The sequence below is a fragment of the Sphaeroforma arctica genome (assembly GCF_001186125.1).
Source record: "Sphaeroforma arctica JP610 unplaced genomic scaffold supercont1.198, whole genome shotgun sequence".
In the NCBI taxonomy this organism is placed as follows: Eukaryota; class Ichthyosporea; order Ichthyophonida; genus Sphaeroforma; species Sphaeroforma arctica.
The window spans coordinates 23,813-42,703 of NW_014040360.1; the positions used below are offsets into that span (position 1 = coordinate 23,813).

The 18,891-nt window shown below is 44.7% G+C and overlaps 2 protein-coding genes across 2 annotated transcripts; both read left to right on the forward strand.

The window, feature by feature from the left end:
- The first annotated feature begins 1,547 nt into the window (after positions 1 to 1,547).
- On the forward strand, positions 1,548 to 7,260 carry SARC_03751 (hypothetical protein). The gene is made up of 7 exons (XM_014302444.1): positions 1,548 to 1,770; positions 2,106 to 2,251; positions 2,453 to 3,877; positions 4,173 to 4,275; positions 4,760 to 4,951; positions 5,256 to 5,532; positions 5,991 to 7,260. The coding sequence occupies exons 1-7, from the start codon at positions 1,591 to 1,593 to the stop codon at positions 6,245 to 6,247; spliced, it is 2,580 nt and encodes an 859-aa protein (XP_014157919.1). The 5' UTR covers positions 1,548 to 1,590; the 3' UTR covers positions 6,248 to 7,260.
- A 6,582-nt stretch (positions 7,261 to 13,842) lies between these two features.
- On the forward strand, positions 13,843 to 15,680 carry SARC_03752 (hypothetical protein; the record flags this gene model as incomplete). The annotated part of the gene is made up of 2 exons (XM_014302445.1): positions 13,843 to 14,058; positions 14,208 to 15,680. The coding sequence occupies 2 exons, from the start codon at positions 13,843 to 13,845 to the stop codon at positions 14,844 to 14,846; spliced, it is 855 nt and encodes a 284-aa protein (XP_014157920.1). The 3' UTR covers positions 14,847 to 15,680.
- Between the last annotated feature and the right edge of the window lie 3,211 nt (positions 15,681 to 18,891).

Consider the following 18,891-nt stretch of genomic DNA (forward strand, 5'->3'; position numbering starts at 1 on the left):
GATATATATATTATATTATTATATATATATATATATATAAACGTATACATATATATATTAATATATATATATATATATATACTTAAATATATATATATATGTATGTATGTATGTATGTATATATATATGTGTGTGTGTGTGTCTGTGTCTGTGTGAGAGTGTGTGTATATACATATATATGTATTTGTATGTTTATATTGTCCCGTATCAGGAAAACATCACTACACTGTCCAATCGAATTCTTCAGAGTCGCTCACTCCCACCTTGAATTTTCCTTACGAATCTCATATTCGAAACCATTCTCTTCTATCACAGAAAATGATGAGCAAGAATGAGAAAGAATTGTACACAGATAATATCGCGAAAATGGCAACTGATATAAGTAAGTTATATTAAGAACGTAGTATCTGCCTGTGTTGAAGTTTAATTGCTTTCACGATGTGTCGAAGTTCCGTTATATTGTCCGGTGACAAAGGAATTGGTCTTGCATTAATGTATTAGTGGACTAGTGTTCTTATCACTATGAAGCTGGATGTATTGGGCTATTGACAGTCGGGAAGGTCTATCAGTAGCTCATCACCAAGTACTACATAACGTTTATTTCATTGCAGTCGAAGAGTGGCAAGTAGTCATCCCCGCTAATGACCAGAAAGAGGAGAAGGAAAGGAGGGAGGCCAGGGCGCAACGCAAGTTGAAGGAAGAACAGCAACGAGTAAGAGCTTTTTGTCAGAACGAGTGGATATATCTGTCAGTGCGGAAGTGTGAATTCTGCATGACGTGTGATCGTGTAATGTCGCCATCTAGCGCGACCCTTGTCAGTTGGGATTGTGAACGTACTGTTATTATATGAACATATTGTTAGGTCTGAAATATAGAGTTTTGGGCAGGAATATTCTTCTTGCAAGCTAAATTATTTGTCTAGAAGTATGATTATACCTATTTATGTGCCAAAACAATGTTTATATACATACAAATACTCTCCGATATTAGGCCGCTTGCATGGCCCATGACCACCACTGCAGAATGGCTTTCACTAGCCATCGCTTCCGTACCACTGCGCATTCTTGCCTGTTTCAAGAAGCATCGGGAATGTATCCATAAAATAGGCTTTCCATTCAAATGACGAGATTCTTATTTCTATCTAGCTCAACATGTGCACATTTTTTGTCCCGAACACAACAGAAAAGCAGCAGTACAGCAACGAACTCGAAGCGGCCTATCACACCCACATCAGATGACGATAAAACCAGCAAGAAAGTAAAAGAGCAGTAAGTAAACCTGTGTGTTGTGAGCTATCTTAAACCAAAGTAAGTAAGCGTGTGTTGTGAAATAGCTATAGCAGAAGTAAGTAAACATGTATGTTGTTAGGTAGCATAAGCAGAAGTAAGTAAATGTGTTTTGTGAGGTAGATGTACATATTAGGGTTGAGATGAGCTATGACTTCCTGGTGATGTAGTCGATGCACGATCAGCTCAGCCCACGATACAAGGTGTATAGTAGTTACTGATGTGCGCGTACTCTCACATTGTATACTTAAAGCTCTGACGCTGTGTATTTATAGCGAGCACCCACTCATGTGTTGCTCTGTACATGCGTGTACCTCTCAGTGCCTCCAGTAAGGCTTCAATAGTGAAGGCGAAGTCAAAGGCAAAAGAAGTGATCGACGAAAGCCAGCCGGCGTACTACAAAACAAAGAAGGGCTTTGGTGGGTCTTACAGTATGGTGGCGATCCCAAGGCTTGACGATGACATGGCGGCGATCAGTACGAAGGTTGGTATCCGTTTGTGCCGAGTTCTATCTCTACGAGCGTCTCTTGTGATCTTCGTTGTCTGTGCTGATATAAACGTATACATCTGTGCGTCTACTCAGAGCAATGACCAAGGAAGTACTGTGGCCAATTTTACATTACTTACTTGTCTCTGGTTATTGCCAGTGGCAGGATCGCCGTTTCATTAGCTCGTATTAGTTTGGATGGATAAGTTGTTACCCGAGATTGACACAATATATCCTTGGGTTTTAATCACGTTAAATCGAAAGATTATGACAAATTACGATTGCACCTATGTATCTAAGTGTCACACACCGTTCATACCTCATATGACCAGATGGAAGCGCAAGCCAGGCCGAAAATTAGAGGGCAGAGGCCGATAACTGGTTCAGAGATGAGCTTGTACAAACAAGCCAAAGAGGCCAAAAATCGCAGGGAGGTGAAAGGTCACGTCACAAGCGCCAGCAACGTTCAACGGACGAAGTATGTAGTTATTCAATAGGTTCAGGTCGCTTTTTTAACTGGCCTTTTTAACTGGCTCAAATCTCCCTTTTGTATCGTGTATCAGCACCATAAATTAGGATTGTTTGTATATTTTTGTATGAATCCGAACAACACATACCCCAACTTGGGAGGAATGTCCTCTGTTATTCCTGCCTGACCGCTATTTCCCGTTCTCCACAGCTCATCCACAAACAGCTATCTGCAAGGACCCAGTACAACCGCAAGCAGCGGGCACAATGATGATGCAGCAGACGCCATCACTTCTGTGCCTATACCAAAGAAGAAATATAGCCTTGACGGTTTACTGGCCAAGCAGGAAAACTCTTCTATCACGCCAGTAACTGACGCCTCTAGTGGAGGCGATCCCATGGACATAGATACGACAAGGACCTCACCCTTGCCCTGGAAGAAGGGTGATGATAGCGGAGTCGAGTCAAATGGAAACAGCAGTAGGAAAGTCGACGGCGACATTGGTCGAAGGAACTCTGGTACGGGCGAGAAGGATAAGGAGAGAGGAAGCAAGTACGGACAGTATGGCAGCAGCAGCAGCAGCAGCGGGGGTACCGGAAATCCTAGTGGTTACAGATCGTCTGCACTTCGCCGAGAGGACTCACGCGATTCGGCAACTGACCGAGATGTGCATAGGGGCAGAGATAGGGGCGGATACAAAGACCGGGAGAAAGAGAGGCCCAGGGATAAGGACCACCACCGAACCAGCACGTCCAAAGACCGAGACAGGGACAGGGACTCGTATCGAGCGCATCGAGAGAGAGACCGTAGCAGGGATGGAGACAGGCTTGGGCGTAGAGACAGTAGAGATAATGAGAGGTATGGTAGCAGAGATAGTCGTAGTGGTAGTCGAACTGAGTCCAGTAGGAATGAGAAGCTGGCTGTGCCTGCACCCACTCCAGATGACTTGTTTGCGGCGACCGCACGAGCGCCGAGACGATCCCAACCCCCACCTCAAAGTACTCCGGCAGCGCACACGGCCAAGCCGAAGTACAACGGTGGGATTTCTCAGCGAGGAAGCACTATCACACCTACACTAACACCCTATCACTCGGTAACGCCTGGAGCGAAGCCAGAGCAATCTAATACAACCACGAGCACCCCGTCTGCGCTCGACACTCTCTTGGGTATCAAGAAGGCGAATGACGATGCAATAGACGTAGATAAGGAATCACGTGGTGCTACAACAGACGTCTGGCCGTCACTTCTCCGCACCGGAACCAATGATGAGAATGGCCCGAATACCCTGGCCACCATACTGTGCCCTGAGGATTTGGAACTCAACATCAATGTGATCAGTGCACCGGTGCCGGCGAGCGTGAAATCTGTGTTTGGGTTTCGCAGTGCCGCAGCGAAAATCAGAGACAGTGAATCCCAGGAGAACACACCAGCAACCGCAGCCTCAGCCTCGGGCGAGGCTGGCGCGAATATGACTGAGACTAAGAGTGGGAACACTCTGGGTCCACGCGGCACAGTGGGACATCTGGGCACGCTCAAGATAAAGAAGAAGGCTGTGAGAGTGGGCAGGATACAATTCGAAGTCCCGGGCAAGCTGGAGAGAGTGAAGTATTTCGAAAGGGACGAGACTCCGAAGCAGTAAGTGTCTGTTTTGCATGTGAACTTTATGTGTTGTGGATGCTTGGTTGGTATGGCGTTACCCTGCGGCACACGAAAATATAAGTGTTTTTTTGTATTGTTATCTTGTTGATATTCATCTACGATACAAGTCGATTGGGTGTACAACTACCAAACACACCTACCCTGCATATCGAGAATATATTCAAACAGCATTTGCACTATATTCATTGGTTTGGGTCGCTTCTAACATATGCCAATCTCCTACCGCCAAGTCCGCGTTTTCTGAGCCTTTCATTCCACATCCACTTAACAGGTTCTACCGTAGTGTGCGGGGTGAACAAGCAGGTGACGGCCAGGCCATCAAGCGAAAGCACAACGTGGAAGCTCTCATTGAGCAGCAATTGCGAGATAATCAGGTAGGTGTATCTTACAAATGCTGACAAAATTATTCATGTATACTTATTATTCTCCTGTCCCTACCTCGTCCACCTGTGAGTTCGGTTTCTCTTCCCTCCCTCCCTCTCTCTTCGTCGCTGCGCCGCTGCTCGCCATGTATCTACACTGTCCAATCGCTCCCATCTACTATGTCTATGTATCTTCTCGAGTGGTTTTGTACGTATGTGCCGAATTATCATGTTACGTATTGCGTTTTGTATAGTATCTGAAATGGTATTTTGTACAGCCACCCGGCCGCATGCTGTATTTATGTCAAGCTGCTTTCAGGAGGCGTCAATGGAATATCGCAATTGGAAGTGGTGTGTTTTCGCTGCGCGCTGATACGTCCTCCACGTCTCGTTCCTTTTTGTGGATGGTTTAAGTACACATTCTTTAGCAATTGTTTGCACTTGCTGTTAACAACGATCGGTATCTTCTTCGCGTCATCATAACGATACTCCGTAGATAAAACTTGAGAAGAAGTACCGAACTCCCAAGGTGGAGTGGAGCGCACCCCCACTTCTTGACTTGAGCAAGGTGTACGAATCTGCTGGTGATTCACACGTGCTTGGTACTGGCCAGGACTCCCTGGAGAGGGAAGTGCAGAGAATACGGGAGAACACTGAGATGAGCGCAACCTATCTCGCAGATGCACAGGTACGCACAACCCTGTTTCAACTGTGTGTATCCTATCAATTGGGGCTTTCTTTGAGGTCGTGGTATGAAGAGGGGAATGTGTGGGGCAACTCGCACTGCACTGCGTTATTCTTTTGATCAAGTTGTGTCGAAGGCTCTGTATCTATTGCACGTGATGTATTGCCCGGCCAACTACAGTTGGACGTCGTGTACACCTAGAGGACACCGGACTTCCTGTTTTTTTCGTGATATACTGACCGTATGTATCTACTAAATGTTGCTGGTAGTATACTGATCGTATGTACCTACTACATGTTGATTGTAGGTACCGCCCAATCCCGCGCCGCCCAGTGCAGCGGACAGTCAACCATCGTCCGGTCTACACACGAATCCACCGACAATGATTATCTATCAGCTCGACGCCGCATCAGTCGCGGCTGTACCGAACATCATCGAGCAGGCACAAGCACTTGACCAGGGAGCTGTTTTGAATACGCCAAACTACGTGGCCGACTCGCCTGGCCCTGCACTACCACCCAGTACACAACTACCGAACCGGCAAGACTCTCCTATGGGCTATGCAAGTCCTGCGATGACGACGGGTATGCTATGCACGTCTTCAACTCGTATTTTGTGTACTAAACAAATTGCGCGCGATTACTCGCAGATGTGTATAGGCGTTACAGAGTACCATACATACGTTGTATGTCCACAAGCGCACGTGCAACAATTTCACGAATGCATTTATGCGAAATACCTTTGAACAACTCCCGTTTTGTAGTTTCAATGGTTTGGTGCGCCACTATGAGTTCTGCTTTGTAGTTACTCCAGCAAGCGCTCACCTTACTGGAAGATTGAAGAACAACATTGTGATCTTGTAGATATTGATTATTCTTATTAGAGTCCACAGCAATAGCACGAGATGATTAAGTGCAAGCAAATATATGGGCTACGACCGCAAAACATAGAGACGTGTTTTATGGTAGAAACTAAATATTAGATCCTGTCGCGCTTTGATAGCTAATTTATATATTTGCCTATCATACCCCAATAACTACAGTGGCCACCCAAACGGCACCCACAACCAACAACACTACCGTCGATCAATCTGACCGGAGCGCGTCCTCCGAGAATGCGGCAGAACCTGAAAATCAGAATTCGCCTCAGTCCAAGGCACCGTTGAGGTGCTCTGCAGAGACAAATCCAAATTCTAGCTTCACTAGGCAAAGCCAATGCCCAACCAGCCGCAGTAGCACCACCACCTCAGGATTCAAATCCGCCCTACATGCCCCCGCCAGCTCACAGAGGGTCTGGTGATGGAGGCGGTGGTAACTACTATGCAAGTGCTGGCGAAAGTTACACACCCAACAAGGCACCCAGTGGACCGCCCCCGAACGCGCCGCCATCATCGCTTGATATGTATAATAAGGTCCCACCTAGAAATGACAGCTACAGTGCGGTGCGCGGCAATGCCGGGCCACCGGGAGCGTACAATGAGCCAGAAAACAGGAATAGGCCGAGCTATTCCGGACGAGATAGTATCACTTACCGGAAAGATCAGAATCAGGACATGAATAATAGTCCGGCTGATAGACATTACCAACCCGGTGGATACCAGGACGACCGTAACGGCAACGGGTATGAACCATCGGGCCGTAGGGAGTACTTCGAGGGACCTCCCAGAGAAGGTCCGCCCCGAGACTTTAGACCGAAGAATAATTACAACGAGAATCCGAATGCAAGCTATATGAATAATAATTACAATGAACACAATAACATGAATAATACCAGGCATATGGGTTTCAATAACCATCCTAATAACAATGTACCAGGCTATAGAGGTCGGGGGCGAGGCCGTGGAAGGGGCCGGGGCGGGAGATGATAACGGCGCTGAGTCTTCGGCGAGCATCTCTCACAATATGGAATCCAACAGTGAATGGAATAACCACCTTTTTAATTAGACGAATTCAAATCGAGGCAATCAGCACCAGATTTCGCAACAAATGAGACACCACTAGCTAGAGGCACTCTGACTTGCGTACCGAACTCGAGCGACAGTATAGTCCGAAAGGCTTATTAAGAACGTCAAATATCGATTTTCGTCGGATGCCATATGTCGATTCTCCTTTAGACGAGGATCCGAATATACGGACTTGAAGTAATCAAATCTTCAATGATGGGGGCTTATTTCCTGGATAGTAAAGTGCACTATCATAATGGGACGATAAGTACACAATTTCCACGTATTAAACATAGTAAAACCACAATCCCAAGCTCGTGTCGAAGTATATTCAGAATCTGACATGAAAGCGGAACAAACTTGATCGAACTGTAAAGAGCCATTTATTTTCCCGCCTTAATCATTTCAATTATCGAAGCGGCGCAGTGCCACAAAAAAGATTGTCTAAGCCATCCAAGTTTTCCATGTGCTTGTTTCACAAACGTGGGATGATTGGCTGCTATTGAAGTATTGTACGGGAAGCGCTGGATGTTGCGCCAAAGAATAAATGTTTAATACGAAGGCTACACTAGACAACAAAGTATCCAATTTGCGAATATAGAATAGTTTCCGAAATATTTGTCGAATGCAATGTCATGTGGGGGCAATAGTGCATTAGTATAACCACTATTCGTATGTTAAAGTGCTGTTTAGACCCTCCATAAAAGCGATTTGAGAGTACACCTGGCATTTAGACCTCGCAACCGCCACCCATACCAATTTTGGGTTTTTAGGATATGAATATTTCCAGTATGCTATGGTGAGCTCGTGATTGGACTAAGAGTGTTTTTTTTCCCTTTTCCCCCAGTCCATGATTCGAGATTCACTTTCGCTATGTCATATAATTGCGTGACGCTTTCTGTTAAAACTTCACGCCTTCGTCTTATCATCCACCATATCCATATTTCATCGCTGTGTGTCCTCAACGTACAGGGAATACAATTAATTAAACCCCTATATGATACCTGCTAGCTGCATTTTTCTTTCCCCCCCCCCCCCGGTTTCGATATTCTGATATTTGCACATTGTGACGATAACCGTCCGCTGTCGAACCATAATGTACTTCTTACGTACGAAGTTGTACCGTATAGATATTGGTTCTTCTTAGCTACACCCGTTTGTCTAGCAAGATACTTTCCCTTTTTTGCACTATGTGGGAAAGAAATTGATGTATATATCTAAAGCCCCAACTATTGTTGTATCCTTCTTCGGTCACACGTCGACATTCAGGTCATGAAGTTGACCTCGCATGTATAATCTGATATTAAAAGTCACCTTCAAGCTACTTAAGTATTTCCCGTTTGAAAAAATTGGCATGTACCATACAACCATCTAAACATTTTCATAATGCATCCTTACAAAACTCACCCTAATCAGTCATTAAAATATTAAGCCTGCAACCTTAATGTATCTCACCCAGGAAGTGCGTACCTTCACTTTGTGGAAACTGCAGATATTATGATATTCTAGTAGAATTTTTTATACAATATCAGTGTAATATAGCCATCGTGGTAAATCTTTTCAAAAAAACATATATGTTTAGTTGGAATTTCAATCCCCTTTTTAACGTGCACTGCTTGTGGGATACAGCAGCCCAATTTGTTTGACGAATATGTATCACATCTAGCAGGTATTCTAGCGTTGGGCCTAGCGTTAAACTGGAATAAATTCTCAGTATTGGTGATACATTTTAAAAGCATGCAAAAAAATATACAAGCTGAGTTAAAAGCTAATAAAATTGCTCCTTGAAGCGCAAAACAATGCCTGAGCACAGATAATTGGAATGAAGTCAAATCTCCACGAGAAAATCTGATTAGAAGAGATAACGATGACGTGTACGACTGCTACCAAGGTGATGTGCATGTAGACATATAATAACTTACGCCAAATTGAAATAAATATATTATCCCTATCAAGGCGAACAATCCGCAATAGGTGCGGTGACATTCAGAGCGTGCAGTAGTAGTATCGCAAATGGGTAGTGAGAATCGCAACGTAGAGAACAAAAAAGAGCGATACTGGGAATAAACGTGAACAAGAATTACATTTATTGATAATCATTTTGTGCTATCTCTGAGTACTCTTTCAAGTTCCTCGTAGATGAAGCAACAAACTGTCCAGGCATCAAAGCCTAGCCTACCAGAGAGCAACAGCAAAGAAGTAAGGCCTGACTTAATTGTATATGGATAAGCTTTTCCGGATCTAGTGGTGGGCTGGAGCTCCAATACTCTGCATTGTGGATGCGAATCTACCATTTGATTTGCGTGCACGGAATCGGCACTGCTCACTGCAGAATGTAATGCTGTGAAGTACGTGTGTATGTTAGACAATGCAGTAAGAGTGTTTGTACAATGCTGTGGTGTAAGAGTGTCTAGCACATGATATTAGGAAAGAGTGTCTGCTTGATTCTATGCAGTAAGTGTGTCTGTTTAGTACTCCACAGTAAGAGTGTAGCGCACTTGATATGCGGTAAGAGCGTTCTTTTAATGCTGTGCAGCAAGAGTGTTTACTTGATTTTGTGCCGTAACAGTGTTAGAGTACAAGCCTATATCATATGTTTTGCAGTAAGAGTGTCTGTTTAGTGCTGTGCAGTAAGAGTGTGGCGCACATGATATGCAGTAAGAGTGTTTGTTAATGCTGTGCAGCAAGCGTGTCTGCTTGATTCTATGCAGTAAGAGAGTCTGTTTAATATTGTACAGTAAAGCGCACATGATATGCGGTAAGAGCGTTCGTTTAAAGCTGTGCAGCAAGAGTGTCTACTTGATTTTGTGCCGTAAGAGTGTTTGTTGAATGCTGTGAAGTATGAGCCTATATATCATATCATAAGCAGTTAGAGTGTCTGTTGAATGCTGTATGATATGCAGTAAGAGTGTTTGTTTAATGCTGTGCAGCAGGAGTGTATGCTCGATTCTATGCAGTAGGAGCGTAAGAGTGTTTGTTGAATGCTGTGAAGTATGAGCCTATATCATATCATAAGCAGTTAGAATGTCTGTTGAATGCTGTATGATATGCAGTAAGAGTGTTTGTTTAATGCTGTGCAGCAGGAGTATATGCTCGATTCTATGCAGTAGGAGCGCTGTTTAATGCTATGCAATGAGTATATAGGATAATATTATTTATTTCAATTTGAGTAAGTTGTTATATATCTACATCACAGGTTGAAAAAATTCGTCGAAACGTAGTTCGTGGGTTGTTTCGTGTCTTAATACACAATACAACATAGTAGTAAAATTTTGAATCTGTCACGTAAATAACTGCAATTTGTTTGGATACACATAAGTGTGAACATTTGTGTAATTAAAAAAAAGAAGTACACGTATTAAGTGTAAATTAATTTTGTCTGTTTGCTAGCTCAGCTACTTTGAAGTAACTCAAAATATGTAAACCGACTATAAGAGGAATAGTAGTCAAGTTGAAGAAAGGTTTGTTAAATTGAAATATAGTAATATGCGCCAGTAGCAAGTTAATTTACGTCTTCGGTTTAAATCACAAATTAAGTCATACGTGTGAGAATAAGGCTCTAGTCGGGTGACACTCCGCTTTTATAAGCCGTTACATTCTCAACCGTCATCGGCTGTAGAAAAACTTCTTGATAGGATAAACCTGGTTGGGTTTAGGATAAGCCTGATTAGCAGGTTTTAGTTCCATAGAGTCGCTTACGTAAACAGTCAAATGACTTAATAAATATACCTGACCGAGGCTCACTGAGCCTCAGTAGGTTTTATGACCGTATTTGACGTGTTTACTACATTTTTACGGATAGAATTTTAGGTATTTTTATTTTCATTAATTCTATTTTCGATATTTTTATAGGAAAGTATTAATATACGAGAATAGAGAGCGCTATGTCGTTCAAATGAATCACCAAGTCCAAATAGATCGTCTGAATAATAACAAACAATTAATTCCTGGAATAGTGGGGAGCATTAGTTTAAGATACCCATATTTGGCATGTCAACATAAGAATTACCCAGCGTCTGCACAAACAAAATAGGGTGATTGCTAAACTAACACGGAAGGTAAGTATCAAATTTGGTACAAATAAGATAGGCAATTTTGTTGTGAATACTGAATACTAAGTAATACATAAGAATAACAAATAGAACACAAATGGGGGGTTTAGGTTGTGATATGAGAAGGTTAAACCAAGTGTATGTACAGAATAAGGTAGTTCCTAGTGAAGAGAAGTAACATGTTGTGTGGGTTCACAAGTGCATTTAAGACGGACATGCGTAACAGGCTGGTCCGAGAATTTGTGTACATTATATGTAATATAGTGCAAGTCAGGACAAGAGTACACACGTAGATACATATTATGGTACCTATAAACAGGCTGGAATGAATTAGTTATAATTTTCCATGGAACATGCCACAAATTGTGACAAGAATATAGACATGGAATGGGTGATAGGGTTTATGGCCATGACACTCGTCCGCGAGCTTTTGATACACAATCTATGTATTATTGGACAAGTTATATTGAGTATATATATATATATATATAACCACTAGTTGTCATACCAGTTTAGATACAAGTATAGATAAGCATGGTCATGAGTACAGGACTTGCACACGTACAGGTCACACACGGCTAGGCGTTATTATACCTACCATGACAATTTATATAACATTGTCATCAGAAACGGGCCTTAGCTACACAAGGACGTACCGAACCTGAAGGTAATAGAAGGATAGACATAATAGATACATCTACAAAATAGAAAGATATGTCTACAAAAGACTACGTATACAACTAGTAGTTAAGACACACATATAGCCACACAGAGCACGACATGGAGGAGGACGAGTCGGATCAGACGAAGGCAGCACATCATGAATTAGAGGCCAGCAAGATTTCAAAGGTGGGTAGTGTAACGATGTAACAAGTAATAGAATCAGTTGTTTAATAATAAGACGAGTTACAGCTATGAGAAATAAGAAGGGATCGACGTACAGGTAAGACAGGTAAGTGCCGTACGAACGAGCGGGGGGGTTCCGAGTTATTTAAACTCTTGACCACCGACACTCGCACGAGGTAGGGGCAACCCGGTTCGATTTGGCGAACCCCAATCTCGTTCAGGCATTCCGTTTCTTTATTGTTTAATAGTGAAATGAATATAAGATTTCTCCATAATTACGCATGACGATACGACACTTGATCGCGTTCTTCTTGTTTCTGAGTGCATCTTTACAGGCACACTAGGACACATAGCGAACTCGCAACAAATACAAGATAAGTTCAGGTAAGAAATGTGAATAATTAGGAGGCACCCTAGGTTAGGGCGATTAGCGCCAGGAAACTGGAGCATTCCGGTCCATCCACCCTCACTTAAAGCCACAAAATTTGGACCTAAATTCTAAAACTAGTCCCCGCTTTCTTTGTTTATTTATTTTGAATTTTGGGGCCTGAGACCCATTACTCCAGGGACTCAGACAAGAGCAAAAAAAAATTCTCCTGGACGGGAACTCCCGGACCCCAGGAGGAAAAGTAACTCAAGAGCAGAGTGTACTCGGAGGAGCAACAATCACTCGAAGGAGCACTGTAGACGCGGAGTTGGAAAATTGTGGAGTAGGAACACAAGTTTGGAGGAGAGAGACTAGTCTTTTTCTGAGACCCAGCAAGCTCGGACAGACGGATAACGTTCAACGTTTTCGAACTACGATCTCCAACAGTTCCGTCCCAAATTACATGGTACGATAAACGTTAACGGAACTCGGGCGAGAACTCAGACGTGGCGCCAAGGCAATACGTTGACGCCCACCACGTTTAACGGCAAGGCAGCCCAACGGCATGCTAAGGGGCGAAAGGTATACGTAAGCGTTAACGACTCCGTCCTCGATCTGAACCAACACAATGGAAAGGAACTAGAGAGAACGTCGAGCACGCACACGTCCTGCACCATCAGTAGCGGACTACTTAAGAAGCTAGCGCATCAACGAGAAGACTACACTCGATATTTCGACACTAGCACGATGACCGACAACCAACTCTGCACCGAACGCAGCGGCTACCTCGACGCCCAGCGTCCCCACTGAGCCAGCCAGCAGCACCGCACCCGACACTCAACCAACCGGTAACACCGCGCCGCTGATGCCAGGCAACTTGTTTTAACAGCAATCAGCGATTGCCTTTGGCATCGGTTTGCCACTCCCTACTGAGGCACCAGCGGGTGTGAGCGAAACAGTCCCGCGACTCCCTTTGACCCAGACAAAGCGGACGGAAACCGCAGGCACGCAAGACCTACCAGCTCCAACGAGCACACCGTCAGAACTAAGCACCGATCCGCCAGCGGCGACCACTACAGATTCGCCAACAACAACAACTACCCACGCCTCCAGCGCATCTCTGATGCCCCCACCGCGTGACATTCCCAGCAAGAAACCACGCCGGGCTCAAGGAGGACGAAGAGGCAGGAGCAGCCCCCGACGCACTCGACAGGAAGGGAAAGCCACGTTAGGCTCCCTCTCAGACGTCGACGAAGAACGTCGTATGGAACGCATGCGCAAAAGGCAGCACGGTGCCCCTCACGAGCCCCAACCATTGAAACGAGCTCATGGCACCAACATGAGGGTCAACCGACGCAGCGAACGTTCAGGTAATGAGAGCCGGAGTGGACGACGAAGTGATGAACACTCCATAAGGAGCAGCGATAGATCCCAATCACCCCGTTGATACAGCGACGACAGGGACAACACGCAGAAACGCCAAACTCGACCGTATGAGAAGGTCCACCATTCGAGACGCAGGGCAATCCAGGATCAATACACACGGGACAACGAAGGGAGTCATGAGGACGACTACGACAGTGAGCTCAACCTGGCCTCTGATTCTGCCCAATCCCATGGATCACGTAGCAACAAGCACAGACGTGTTGGGTCACACAGAGATAGACGACTAGAAACACACACAGAGATGCAAGAGGGGTTCGGGACAACCCCCACGGTACAGTCGCTCAAGCCCAACAAGCATACCGACTTCGACAGCAGTTATTGCGGCAGAGGGACAAGGCACCGCAGCCAACACAAGCAGCCCTCTTCGACACTCGCAGTCAACAGAGTATCGCGAATAGCTCCACCTCTCGCACCTCTACGCCACAACCCGCACCTTTCCACACGACCACTCCCAGAGGTGCACAGACACCTGTAGTACCGCTTAAGCAAACAAAACAGCAGCAACTAGGTTCTTGCAGCCTCCTGGAAGCAAAGATAGCAGAATATGCAGTGTCGTGATGTGAAGCACAAGAGCAACACGATGAACAATGATGCATTTCTCTGCAGGCCACCATAAACGCCTTACAAGGTGCAGTCCAGACCCAACAAGAGGCCTTAAAGCGTCAGCAGAAGACTAATGAGCCCCGCTCATGGCCAGACCGGCCACAAGAAAGGTATCGACTCCACAACGTGGCGGAACGTGACACAAGAGGGGCACTAGAGGAAGCAGTGAAGAACGCACAAGTCTCTGGCCTCGATGATGTATGGATGGTACGTTGGTTTTACAAGGTACTGGTTCACTTTAAGGCGGTCAAACCCACACTGGACTTCATCAAAGATAACAACAAAAACCTCACAAGGCTGACGGCGGCACAGGTGATCGACAGCATCTGCGATTACGAGAGTAGAGCCACGATCGACCCATCGTTCAAACAACTTGCTCGAGGTAACCCTGCACGGGAATATCTGAACAAGGTGGTTGACATCCACAGAAGAGGTTGGGACAGAGCTGAGAAGAAAGGGAATTTTCCACAACGATATCTGAACCATTGCCTCGTGCAAGGGCTGGAAGACTTGACAGGTCAGCTAACGTATGAACGAACCCTCCAGCACCACCCAGGATGGGATAGTATGGACACTGAAGAGCTCTTACGAATTCTGAACCCGGACATACAGGAAGCAGATCTCTTTATCCGCAATAAGTAGAAGGATAAGGTATCTAAGAACAATCGGCAACGAGGTATGACCGACGCGACGCAACCGCAGACAGGCTACGCGGCTTCGCCAGGCAGGCAGGTGGGTAGCCACAGATTAGAGGCGGCGCAAACCAGTAGGCACAGACACAGAGCCAACCTCTAGCGGCAGGAAACGTTGGGCGTCCACCTACAACGGCTGTAACGCATGCCGCACGAATGCGCCACCCAGCTTTCGACACATCCCATTGTGCAGGAATCACCGCCCTAACCAGCGAGTGGGTATGCCGACATTTCAACAGCGGCAATCTCAACCCACCCTCCATGTGAACGCGGTCGATGTTCCAGCGCAGGAAGAAGAGGAGGCGTCCAATCCATTGCCTCGCTTCTGCAACACCCAGACGAAGACGAGCGCGAAGAATGGGGTGAGGATCAACACACTGAGGACTAGGATGACCTCTCAGACGTCTCTCATTAGGACGTGAGCGTGTCTGACTCCGATGTAACCCTTCTACTCCCGCAGGGTGCGTCGGCAATCTTATCCATGAAAGACCCACTGATATCGAAAGACAACAGGGTGTTTATCAACATACAGGTAAATGGAAAGACATGCAGAGCCAGGAGTTGCATTGACACGGCATCCGCAAAAGAATGGAATTTACCAACAACACCAGCACCAGAAGGAGCTTATATATATATAGCAGACAGATCGTTGCGCACGAAACGTTTGGGTGCCACACTCGCCACACCAGTTCGATATGGGCTAGAGATGTCGACACAATCATTCGAGCTGATGATGTAGCATCTAGGGACCAGATTATTAATAAAAAAAGCCAATACAAATCCCAAATCCCAGAATAATCTAATACTGAGTTTTGGAATTAGGATTGGAATATTTCTGATATTAGAGTCATCAGAAATATTAGTGGTAGAATAGGTAAGATATACCGGGACTCCCGCGTATGAGAGAAATACTCAAGTAAATCCTGAGTCTAGTGAAAACACAAATAAAGACTCAGTTCGGTTCTCTCAGACGAGGGAGTTTTCCTAGCTGAGATAACCGTACTTGAGAAGAGGTTCTATTGTATTCCTATTGTCTTGTATCCTTCAACTACTCTCCATACTCTACACTTTTTACAATATCCTTACTTAGATAAGTCATAAATAACCTTAATATACTACATGTCACACATAAGAGATTAGTAGGCGCTAAGAGATATATTTTTGTGGTGCGACAAACTTCCGAAATAATACAACTATTATCAAGGGAAAGCAGAGGATTGGATTCCGAAGAAGAGAAACGAATTCCAGGAAGACAAAGAAGTAAGTGGAGTAACATCCTCTACAACAGAAAAAGGGAACCTTATAACAACTACTAAGGTGAACATATCGTGTGCCAGAAGTAAGCTGGACACGTGTCAGAGTGATACAAACTGTTGTGTGAACGTTAGTAGAGTTCAAGGTGTGAAAAATCTAATATGTGCCACAGTGATTTATGCTTTCGCACAAAACCTACATAAAGCCACTAACACCCACACATCAACACAGACCTCTGAAAATGCCAACAGCAACCAGAACAAGCGTGTACAATGGGAGGGAAGGTAGTGAAGGCGCGGGTGACGTGGGAGTCAGCCCAATGGGGGAGGCAAGCCCAGACAGTAGTTCGGGTTAGCCTACACCGGCGGGGGTACCCATCGCAGCGTCAGCAATGCGTCTAGAAATAGATAAGAGTATCTGTCAAGACAATCATGTTCTGGTGAGTCGGTTTGTGTCCAAATTGGAACAGACAGCACCGGTGTCCATACCAATTCTGCACAAGATGAGTGTAGGCATACATGATCAACAACCAGAGTGTCGCATGCCACTAGTGGATGCGGAGCTCAGACGATGATATGACCAAGTAATCAACGATTGTGGTGATGATGAGGAGGACAAATCATACAAATTAGTTTGTACATTAGTGAGCTAGAGCTCATGCGTTCCCGTTTATGAGATCAGATAAATGAACCGTCTCTTAAGAAATTACTCAAGACTTCGGAATTTACCAAGATGCCTAAGGTTATTTTCTTTAGATTGGAAAACTGTGAAGATATCATACAGTTCACTACACAATGTAGTAATCTATTCTTAGCTACGTCAATGCCATTGTGTCAGTATCCAGCGCTAGTGAGAAGACTAATAGATTCCACTGATGCAACGGAGAAAACCAAAGCAGTACTCAATAACATAAGAGACTCTGAGACATAAACGACTAGGCACTTCACTAATCCTGAGCAGTTCAATAGAATCATTATTGATCGACTCAGATCACACCCAGTAGACTATCTATTGGATAAGTTTCTGAATGACATGCAGAATAAGAGGATGAACGTCGAAGTGCGCACAGAGCACGTGCACAAGACAATGGCGATGTTAGAGGAGCGTTACCGCAACTCAGACAAGGAACCCATACACTTCCAAATCCCCAAAGTACAAAGGTACCTAGCACTTAAATACTGTAGTCATGAAGTCTCTGATAGGGTTTATTTAGTATTAGGGTTTATTTGATATTTGGGTTTTATTAGAGACTACATTTTGAACTGGGTTTATCCAATCAGGTTAAAACTGATGAACGGAAAACACATGACCAAAATGATAGTCACAGGATGTAGTGCAATAAATGAACAACGTCTCCTCTTGTACGAGGGGAGTACGTTGACATACAGTTATCCTCGACTACTTACTAAATTTTTAACTGACTTAGATGTTGTACATTAATTGAACTATTCCTGAATAGGGGACGAAGTTAGCAGGGACTATAGGATCCCTGGTAAAAGTATAATTGTTTTGTACACAACACAAAGAAGAGAGAGATGTCTCAGACATCAGAAACTGAAATGACGGTCGTCAACATAGAACAACCGTTAGTAGATGACACATATAGTGGCTTTATTAGTAGTGATACTAGTGATAGCATGCCAGTACTTCTACCAAACAGCAGTAGTGCGTCTGAGGCGGAGACGAATAGAGAAACCCCAGAAATCCAAGGACAAGCCAGACGCATGGGACGACACAATCGTAGACTCCGGACACACACTCGTCAACAAGTAGACCGCTTGAATGAGAGAATATAGCGGACAGAGAGTAGCAATGAATTTATAAACAGACTAAGGGTACTAGGTATTGACACCGAAGTGGATACGGTAGCCAACCGAACCGGAGGAAGTGATATGATAGAACAACACCAAAGAGTGTGTACCTGTACATCGACATGGACACTCCAAACCACACCACATCAAGAAACATCCGCACCGTTATGAGCACCAACGCCTTCGTCAGAGCCGAGCCACACCAGGAAGGTTGAAGAGACTAAGGAAGAAGGATGGCAGAATACAGAAGACGAGGCGGGACACATATAAGGGATAACAAATGTAAGTATATGAGTTGGAAGATCATTAAGACAACAAGGAAGTGGACGTCCACGACAATCAGGTACATAAGAAAACGTCAAATAGGGATACACATGTAAGATGCGCCATATATAGTACTCAAGTAATCTGGTGCAATAAGAAATAGTGGTCAGACATAATCGGAGTGGCAGTATGACATAGGTAAGAATTCACGGTAATTGATATTCATGCAAAGACGGTAACACGGAGAGATGTGCATTACAGAAGGTGTTAAACAGACAGGAAGTAAGTTGCACACACAGTAAGCGCATACACCAGTATAGAGCACAATAATGTGAAATAAGTTAGTACCAGGAGTGATGAACATGCAAGCAAGTGACATCAATGTGTACGTGAACACGAAGCAATGGCGATGTGTGTGTGCGTTCAATGTGGGTGTGCGCCGTCCAAGCGAGTTAGAAGAGACAAGGGCTTGCGTAAGCCCGGGATCTCAGACGAGAACGTTGGGTGATATTGGCGGACAAATTGATTGGCTACGAGAGGATAGAGACGACAATCGTTGGGGGATTAAATGCGCTTTGAAAGGAGTAAAGAACATGTGCTTAGATGAGATGGAAGAACGAAGGTCGGGAGTGTGAAATAAGTTAGTACCAGGAGTGATGAACATGC

What these genes read in the sequence shown, in the direction of transcription:
- SARC_03751 (XM_014302444.1), top strand. Translation starts at nt 1,591, where the DNA reads ATGCGTGTACCTCTCAGTGCCTCCAGTAAGGCTTCAATAGTGAAGGCG. An exon ending in CCTATCTCGCAGATGCACAG is followed by an intron (nt 4,952 to 5,255) that starts GTACGCACAACC and finishes TGTTGATTGTAG; the next exon opens with GTACCGCCCAATCCCGCGCC. An exon ending in AAGTCCTGCGATGACGACGG is followed by an intron (nt 5,533 to 5,990) that starts GTATGCTATGCA and finishes CAATAACTACAG; the next exon opens with TGGCCACCCAAACGGCACCC.